The sequence below is a fragment of the Ostrea edulis genome, chromosome 3 (genome assembly GCF_947568905.1).
Source record: "Ostrea edulis chromosome 3, xbOstEdul1.1, whole genome shotgun sequence".
Lineage (NCBI taxonomy): Eukaryota > Metazoa > Mollusca > Bivalvia > Ostreida > Ostreidae > Ostrea > Ostrea edulis.
In genome coordinates, this window is record NC_079166.1 from 43,122,937 (window position 1) to 43,133,377 (window position 10,441).

General features: G+C 34.5%; 1 protein-coding gene across 3 annotated transcripts in view; it reads right to left on the reverse strand.

Moving 5' to 3' along the window:
- Nucleotides 1-9,354, reverse strand: part of LOC125674359 (ralBP1-associated Eps domain-containing protein 1-like) — a 36,955-nt gene extending 27,601 nt beyond the window's left edge. For 2 of the 3 annotated variants that reach the window (XM_048911492.2, XM_048911490.2), the window contains exons 1-2: nucleotides 9,037-9,353; nucleotides 6,582-6,705 (exon numbers count right to left, since the gene is read on the reverse strand). In XM_048911492.2, the coding sequence (XP_048767449.2) occupies nucleotides 6,582-6,705; nucleotides 9,037-9,186 (274 nt within the window). In that variant the 5' untranslated portion in view covers nucleotides 9,187-9,353. Of the gene's footprint in view, nucleotides 1-6,581; nucleotides 6,706-9,036 lie in introns of all 3 variants that reach the window. The other variant, XM_048911491.2, reaches the window with a different exon arrangement.
- Nucleotides 9,355-10,441: the final 1,087 nt, after the last annotated feature.

A 10,441-nucleotide genomic window follows, 5' to 3' on the forward strand; every position in this document is an offset into this window, starting at 1 on the left:
TGTGGAAGAATTTATTTTGTAAAGAGTTTTGCAACACTGGTACACAGTTCATACTTGTATAAATTTACAAAACTTCACAGGATTCAGCCATACGACTATATGTGTAAAAACTATTTTGCAGTCACATTTGGGTAATTAAATCTACATGGTAATTTCACTATCCCTCTTTTCTCTCTCATGGAACATTTAATGATGGAGGGAGAGTGACGTAAATCACGATCCAGTAATCTTTAACATGGAAGAGCCAGCTAGACAATCATGTTAAATTTCCAAAAAAAATTAAGGAGAGCTTCTGTAAAACAGAAGTTCTGAGAAGAAGAAAAATAACATCCCTGCTTTCAAAATTGTTATAACTACCTTTTATCACGGATATTAAAATTCAGTCTCCATTGACACAGACTGAGTGAGAATGTAGAGTTGGTTAGTTACAGTTCTGTCACAATAAACTTCACACTAGTAGAAATACTGTACACTAATGATAACGGTTGGCTACAGGTAGTTTACAGTCTTCATCAGAAAAAAACCCATCATTATTTCAAATTACCAAAGCAAATGTCAGTTGTATGCTAAATATGGGTTTGCAGTTCTGATAAAACATTAATCTCGTTCAACCAGTCGTCATTCAACCCGATGCTTGGCTGTTTCCGTAAACCCCAACAAGCATGAGTCTGGTCAAGTTTCAGTTGCAATGTCAGAAAAAGGCTTATCAAAATTCTGGTATTGAATCTGATTGGCAAAGAACACATTCCAAAATGACTAAAGTTTGAAGCAAAAAAATTAATCAGATATACCTTTCAAACTCAAATATTTGCAAGTCAAATGGTAGACAGGAAATATATTTTGCGGTGCTGCCAACAGGATGGAAAGACTATTCTGTACATGATTTTCCAAATTCATTATGGGAGTATGACCATTTGCTTTTGAAGACCTTCATATTTAAACCAAATGAAACTAAACTACGCCCTCTAGTGGTATCGTGAGTCTTAACCAGATTGTCTCTAATTGGAGTTTTCGGAAACCATTGAGTGTCTGGTTAAACGAGACTAATAGAACTGTTTATCAGCACAATGAACAAGGGTAATGAGACCCCATGAAATATACCATGAGGCTTCAACTCTGCATCAGCTCTTGGAAACATTTGAGATAAGTTGATTTATCTATATATTGACAGATATTTTATTGTACCAGAAATATAACAGAAAATCAATCGCTTTATGTGCCAAGACTGGGTTACACAAATCATCAACATGAACAGGACCATAACATCACAATGCTAAGACTGCTTTACGTCTATATCTAAGGAAGATAAAAAAGCCATCTCACACTGCCTCGTAGTCAAATAGATGTTTGTTACAAACTTTACAAAAAAAGTCAAAAGAAACATGTCCCTCCACACAATAGGCGCTGTTACAGTCAGCATGATAAACTTACAATAATCACAGAATTCTGTTTAACTCTGCAGAGAGGAACTACATGAAGAAACCATCCATTGTTTTCTATACACAGCTTCTAATCTGCAACTGATTACTCTTTCACAATTTCACCTTGAGAATCAATCTTATTCGGTCATGAATTTACATACATGTGATTACACTTTCAAAATAAGATTAAAGCTTTACTAAATAAAACACAATTACAGACATATATAGTATTATTATGCAATGTTTATTGGGCATCATCACATGACAAAAGACAAATGATAAAGCTTAACACACTACCTGTCTGATTCTGAAATCCCCCTCTACAAATGATCAGTATAATGTATAGGGACAGAGCCCTACCTTCAAGCAGTAAATTAATAATCGCCTGTGCAGTACATGTATCACAATGACAAACTTCTGTTCCTTTCTGCAGTGTTCTCACTTTGTGTTTGCCTGTTCTTTATATAGAGGTGTACACTTTTAATTATGCAGAGCCAGAGTTTTTCTTCATCATGGCATGCTTCTGACATCATTTATTGTCAGTACTGAGATCAATAGACAGTCTTAAAGTAATCTGTGACATTCTCTCTATAAAGGCAGCTAAGTATGAAAGCAGCATACAAAATTTCACACTCCATGCAAACTACAAATAGACTATGTGTATTTCAGAATAAAGAGAGTGGACCATCAAAAGGATCAGTGATGAAGTCCAAACCATCACAAAATGTTGAAAGTTACCCATTAGTATACAGAACTGATGAAGGATCCATACAATTTGATCTGACATCCCATCCTTTGTACAACAAGGTCCACTATAAGATGTTACTTTTAATTAGAAATGTACTAAGAAAAATCTGCTCTCTCTCTCTTTCTTCGGTAACATCACAAAGAGTTAAAACTATGATAGTTCACAACCCCTTTTGCAGCCCACTTAGATAAAATGACACTTTAAAAATTCAATGTACCCAAGAACCCTCACCTGCAGAACCCAAAGATGTGGACCAGTTGCCCTAGTTAGTAACCACTGTTACCAGCCTAATGCCTCCTTGGCATGAAAGAAATCTGAGAAATTGTTTTTGTTGTTTTAAAAAAAAACCTACCAAGATAACATTTAATTACATCTACCCACGAAACATTCCACATACCACACAAACTTTCACAAGAAAAGATTGCTGTCCAGCTTTTAATTGAACCAACACCATGTTATTGGGATCTGATTATTGATCAAGCAAATGGACAGAACTCCACTGAAAGCAAAGGGATGAGAGATCAAAGGCACCTTTATGTGTGGGGAGCTTTGCCTGGTGTCCCTGTTACACTTTACATCTGATTGATGAAGACAAATTAAAAAAAAAAATGTTTTTCATGTCATCACCCAAACTGTATCTCTAGTTTTTTTCTTCAGATTTCTTCCATATAGACCCTAGTAATGTCAGGGGCAATAACTGTACATGTTGAATTAAAATGAATAATTGTGTACTTGATTTAATTACTATATCATAATTAATACATTATAAAAAGTAAGCTGATCCCAATTGGGAAAGAGGGACGTATCTGAAATTACATCAATGTACAGCAAAATCATTAATTTTCGTTTGGGGATCATTTTCACTGTTTTCTTGGTTTAGCCATACCCACAAATTTAAATCTCAAAACAACAGAAAATTGAAGTACAACTAAAAATAACCTACTATCCAACATTCAAACCACAAAATCAAGCCCTCAAAACTTTACAACAGCAAAATCTAGTCCCCAAAACTCTCCAATCACAAAATCTACTCCTCAAAACTCTACAACAACAAAATCTAGTCCCCAAAACTCTCCAACAACAAAATCTAGTCCCCAAAACTCTCCAATCACAAAATCTACTCCTCAAAACTCTACAACAACAAAATCTAGTCCCCAAAACTCTCCAACAACAAAATCTAGTCCCCAAAACTCTCCAATCACAAAATTAAGTCCCCAAAATTCTCCAATCACAAAATCTACTCCTCAAAACTCTACAACAACAAAATCTAGTCCCCAAAACTCTCCAACAACAAAATCTAGTCCCCGAACTCTCCAACAATAAAATTAAGTCCTCATAAACAAGATATTTTTTAAACCACAAAAAATTTACCCCACAAAAGTTAAAGATTCTAATCATCTGTATAACCTGCTGGACCAGGCGGGGTTTACATTACACCTGGATAAATTCTGTATAACCTGCTGGACCAGGCGGGGTTTATAGTACTCCTGGATAAATTTGCGGCATCTTCTAATCTTAAATGTAAATATACCTCCACCCTGCAATTCCACTGGAACCAACCCTACACCCCATAGAAAAAATGATCCACTCCTAGCCAAACCAATGTATCTCAAATATACATATTTACATATCAAAGAGATAGTTGTTGTGCTGGCTGAGTCAATATTTACTATGATTGCCAACACATACACATTAAGGACCCTCTTAACAGATGTTTCAACAAACCCTTACATATTGAAAATAAAGAGCATATGCTTGTACAAGTTTGTACACAAAAAACTTCTTATAAGCAACATATGCTTGTAAACATTAAAACTATGTTGGTACATAAAAACCCTCTCTAGCTGGTTGAAATAAGCCAATGTTCCACTTGCTTTGTTATTGTATATCCCTGTTCACGGGACACCTTGGCTTTGTTTAGATGTAACACAGTACCATCGGAGGCATAAAGAATCATCTTACACCAGCGTCAGCTTAACCTTGTCCAAATATTATTGCTGTAGTTCTAATTTTTGTGGTACATAGTGCTCCTCTACATGGAGCATGGTGAACTTGGTATCTAACGACAACATTTACTTACTGATGAGTAAAGGGATCTATCAAGGCTTTGTAATTATTTATTTTTTTCGGTCATAATTCAAGTCAAGCCTTTGTGCATTACATACAAATGTAATGAATCTTCATCCTCACAAATTTTGTACATTTGTAATGCAGGACAGCTAAACCAATGTAATAGTATACCTTGTGTATTTATACTGTGATCTCAACAGAAACCAACTTCCCCTGTCAAAGTCATAAGGACTGAACTGTCGTACCTATATCCCTGTATTTAGACTGCCCTGTTTAAATGAGTAATCCAAAAACACAATCATTCCTAAGATAACCTTACGTTCAATGTGTAATTTCCACAACACTTTGCTATAAAACTTACTTTAAAAAGTCATTTCTCATAATTCAGTGTTGATAGGGCCAAAAATGATTTTTTTTATGGTTACCTGAAAACTCACAGACCCATTCATTTTGCTGCCAACCCAAACTCTTTCTGAAAAAATGCTTTTCTATCTAATTAGGAAAAAACTTTCACTTTAAATCAAATTTACCCAGTTGGTTATGCCAAAATTAAACAAGATTCAAATTTAATTCTTCATGTTGTAAGAAACTTTGTTAAAAGTAATGAAGCTAAATGAATATACTTCACGTCACCTCAGTCAGACTATTCGCCTTCATACAGTTTATTTGATGGCTATTTTATGTGAGGAATAGATATATGTGGGAATTCATTAAATTCCCCCATCTGGTAGCCCAGTATAACAGTTTATAGCCAATAAATTGCCACGTCAATTGAAACAAACCTTAAAAAAAAACGTTTGATTTGCAATTCATCATATCAATACATTAAAAAATTAGGTCAACATCTGCTTGCTTGAAATTCTTAAAGTTAATGGGCTATAACCTTACATAACATCAACTGAATGAAACTTAACCTTGATTTGTTATTGTTAAATACAATGTACTACAAACCAAATATATAAAATGCATGTACCTACCAGCATTATAGTAAAAACGAGTTAGAAACATAAAGTCTAGAAAATTTTCAAAGTTGATAAATCTGCTGGAAATAAGTGAACTGGAAAATGGACCATAAATCTGTTGTCAGTAAATCAATCAAAGTGAATTTTAAAATCATCTGTATCTTGTGACAAGCAGTCTATGCGAAAGACATCGGACCGTCGGACCTGACCGATGTGCAGTGCCTCAGGTCCGATGTGGCATTTGGAATGTCCGATGTCTCAGTATTCGGTTTTAAGCTTTATTATTTTGACGCCGAGTCAATTAAATGTTTGTTATAAGTAAAAAATATCACACAAATCTAAATACGTAAATGAATGTGATTAAACCGCATGGACCGTCTAAAGTATTATGCGGGAGGGATCCCTGGTATAGTATTACTAGTATGATAAATAAGATTTCCTTGGTTTTGCATTTTCACGTGTTTCTCTTTTTTACATTAGGTTTTTCGGTCTGACAAAATTTGGTTCGGTCCGGTGTGTTCATTGATTACACAGGACCGAATGTCCTGTGTGGTCCAAAAAACTTTCGCATAGACTGGACAAGTGGATGGAAGAACAACACAATATGCCCTCACTATTTCAAAAGAGAAACAAGATGTGTTTGTGAAACACTGATGCCCCTTATGACAGCAAAATAATTCTGACATCCAAAAAAGGTCTTGTCACATGGAATACACATGTGAAATATGAAAGCCCTTTCACTAACCATTCAAAAGTTATGGCCAATGTTAAAGTTTTTCAAAAGTAGGTCAATTTCCAAAGTTAGGGTTATGAGGTCTAAAAGTTTGATACCGAAAGAACGGTACTGTCACAAGGAATACACACGTTGTGAAATATGAAAGCCCTAGCACTAATCATTCGAAAGTAAACTCCAAGGTCAAGATCAAAAGTTTTCCTACCTAAAGAAAGGTCATGTAACAAGGAACACACATGTGAAACATGAAAGCCCTATCCCTATCCATGCAGAAGTTATGGCCAAGGTTAAAGTTTTTGCAGACAAGCTGACTAACAGACAGACATGGACAGACCGAAAACTATATGCCCCTAAATGTCTGATTACAGGACCATAAAAAGAATGCCTACGGGAACAACCCCCAAAACCATGTTTTTGCAGCATGTTACAGGAAACATTTTTTGTCCCACCTTTAAACTAAGAGTATTTTCTAAGTTTCGAGTTTTCAGATTGTTTGAGTGGTGTAGAAGTTGTTTTATGTCTATATGTAGACTGTCTAGTTTTAGTGGGTAGTAATTTGTACCCACCTACATTTAGACTGTCCAGTTTGAGAGGGTAACTACATTAGACTGTCCAGTATGGGTTGGTATTAATTGATTTGTGCTTACCTGTATTTAGACTGTCCAGTTTGGCCGGATATCCATTCTGGACAGCAGCTATAAGTTTCAGGGCGATATAAAACTGACTACGGCCAAAATGTCCAAGTCTCTTGGCACCACAAAGCTCTGATATCTGTCAAAATTAGATGACATGCGTAATGAATTCGAAACTTAAAAAATAGAAATAATGAAAAGTTTCTACTTTCTATAAGTAATATCAAACCAAATCAATGACAACTAAAATACAATACTATATGCAAATTAATTTACCTACAAGGACAGAAAAAGATACTTCTGAAAATTTTGCAATGCTCCTCATCAATATAATGCAGGCCAGACTTTGACTGTGCCATGACAAACAATTCACAATTTATTACAGTTTATCTTATTTACTGACGAGATTTCAGGGAACATCATGGATTTTGTGTCTTTCTGGTCTGCTGCATCAACATACTGCGTGTGCACCAAGAACACTTTTCATATTTTATTTTCAAGTATTTCTCACTTTCCCAAAATTTGCATTACAAATGTTACTTAAAAACTTAATATAACACCTTGACCCTTATCTTTAAATTCACATCCATGACTGAAAATAGGACAATGTGACATTGAAATAAACATTAATGGCTTGTTGTTCACAGCTTCATTTAACATGTAAACATTTCTATACGCAGATGATCTTTTAGCCTGAAATATGACACCAGGTCATTTCCTCTAATACAGCAGTGGATACCATGCCAAATACAGCATGCATTATAAATACATGAGTTAATCAATGTAACTGAGTAGGTGTAAATGCTACAGTACAACATTTCTATATTTTCAGATTTAGTTTTAACAGAAATAGATTCTGAACCTGTTGGAGAGTAATAGCCTGCATTTTTAAAAACCAAATCCACAAATGTGGCAACATTCACATTAGTCAACTGACCTTGACCTTAAACTGTCACACAGCTTGACCTTGATCTTTCAAATCACTACCTTCAATCTTAGGGGCACAAAAATGAAACCTAAAAGACACAAGTTTCATGTTTCCACAAAAACTTCAGACAGAAGGAGCTATTTTCCAACAATTTTGACATTAACCATTATGATGAGGGTTTTAAAAATAGATATTACTTTGATAGTTTCCCTTAATATAGATATATATGTACAATGACAGGGTAGAATAATCATCAATTGAAACTATGATCATGTGAACACAAGAATTGTTCAGAAAATCATAAATTGTGATGATCAGCACAAAACCTAATAAGCGAATCTTCTACTTTCAAGCATTATTTCAAACCCCATCAATAATTAAATACATGTACTGAAATTTTCTGGATAACACATCACTTGAAATAAAATTGGAAGTGCAGAACTCCATGAACACAATGCACACAAAGCATTTCATGATAAGTTTTATGCTTTGTTGGAGATATTTGACAAAAAAGTCTTTATTTCAGAAATCACTGCATGTTAATCAAATGCCCAGTTTTCTGCACTTGTGACTCTTTTTTGTTACATCCAATACAATAAGCTTCACCCAGTACAGTTTCCATGGGCCAGAAATCATTAATATCACATGAAAATTTGGCATAAATTCTTGATATGGAGTATAGTTCAGATTTACATCAATCAGTCAGTTTTATTCTTTGATAGCACATTTTGGCATGTGCCATAAATGCCCATCATGCACCAATACATTGTTGTTGTGAACTATACCACTGACACAATGAGATAGCCTGCATGTATATTTCCAAACTGACAATTCCTACTTAACAATTTACAAGTCATTAGAATCCAGCGACAGTTATTGTACTGTAACAGACTAACAGTATTAAAGTATTCAGTGAAGGACAATAGCTGCATAGTCTGTAAATATTAATTATGTGAACCTACAAGAACCAAATCTGACAGGTACTACTTGAATGAATCAACTTCTTATGAAAAATTCAACATAAAAAATAAGCTCCTAAGATTTCGCAAGTTTCCAAATTTTCAACTTGCAAATCAGAAACATGAACCCTCATACTAACAGCTCTACATGTTCTAGTTCAGAGATTCTCCACAGATCCCTGGGGTCCTGTCCCCGTTCTCCATTGCAATTAATGGTAAAATATAATATAGAAAATTGATAGGTTGGTGTTAGAATTTCACTGATCAATTAAAACATTTTCATAAGCAAGAAACACCATGAGTCATTTAAACACTTTTGTTTACATAAATATCATAAGTCAGCATTATTTATAATAATAAACATGCATAATGCTCAGCCTAACATGGCATACCTAGTCACATTGGTCTTCTTTACATTTTTAAAAATGTATTCAAGTTACATGTAGTTAAATAACATGGCTGAGCGCTCTTGCAAGTTGTTTATAAATAAATTTCGAAAAGCATGTTTACAATCACAATTTCTTTTAAGGACCCCACTGCTGTTTAAGGATGCAGAATTTACTGCAGACCCTGTAAGTCGTACCTGCAGGAGCACTTCCGGACCGAGTCCTGAGTACATAAACAAGTCAGAGGCTCTGCTGCTGCTTATTCTTCCATTTCCATCCGCATCACACGATTGGAAACACTCTCCGTAAAATGCTTGTTCTTGATGCGTTAGTTTCAGTTGTTCCATGCCAAATTGAGAATTTTAGTGAATTATCTCTTTAGAAAAATGCCCCCTGTCCTAAACTGTCTCCGCTTTATGAAAGTTTACTGCAGTATGAAATGTTCATTATAAATTGCACGATTGTAAACTTCCCATAATCCGCCATCTTGAAAAAAAAATACATTAATTTTTCCGTGATGCACCAATATATGTAATATTAAATCCGATTATTATTTTTATTAATTTCTAACTAACCATTCCATTCGATATATTATAAATATATGCTAAAATTAGTAAACAGCATCTTTCTACAGGTGAAATTTATTTCATGCTGAGCATCACGATGATTATGAACATCCGAATTACGAACCCGATCAGAAAAAGTGGGCGGGGCTCGCGAATAAATTGGACCTTTCACTGTGCCCTGATATTCGATTTGTTGCCAAATAAAGAAGCAAAGTGGGGGGCTTGATTTTAACAAAACTGATATACATGTCACTTGTTAGTTTTTGCTACTGTCTTATTTTAGTCTTATTCTCTCTCTCTCTCTCTCTCTCTCTCTCTCTCTCTCTCTCTCTCTCTCTCTCTCTCTCTGTATATATATTTTATCTTTGCAGCGATATTACCACTTTCCATCCAGCTATATCATAAATCATATGATGAATATAGAAACTTTGAAGTTTTAAATTCAGGTGTATTTTGATCATATCTTATTTTGCGTTTTAGGTGGTTGTTGAGACACACATGTCCTTGCAATTTCAAGTTTTATATGTCATGTTAATTATTGTATTCTGATATAGAAAATTTATTCTGAAGCGTTTATACCTCCATAACTACCCAGAATGAGATATAAGATAAGTTTTATCCCCAATCATGGGCCGTCATGGAGGCCCGACAGAATTGATATGACAGTGCAAACAAAAAATGACAATGGTTTATAACAAAAATAATAACAATATAGATTAAAATGAATTGTGCTAAAGCATACCCACCGAACATAAAGCATTTTTATCAATGTTACATTTCTGGATTATCAGATTAGGATTAGAAGAAGCCCCGGGTAGGTAGAGCACCTCGCCATTATCACTTGACATAATGCACAGTTTTCATGATTATTTAAATTGCAAAACTGTTTATTGGTTCCTTTAGTAAAGGATTTTTATTTATTTATTTGTTCATTTATTAATCCATTTATGTGTTAAAATGTGGATAGTCTGTCAAAAAATGAATTTCATTTTTAGCAACATTTGAATCACACTTGACATACAGTCGTTTGTTTTTT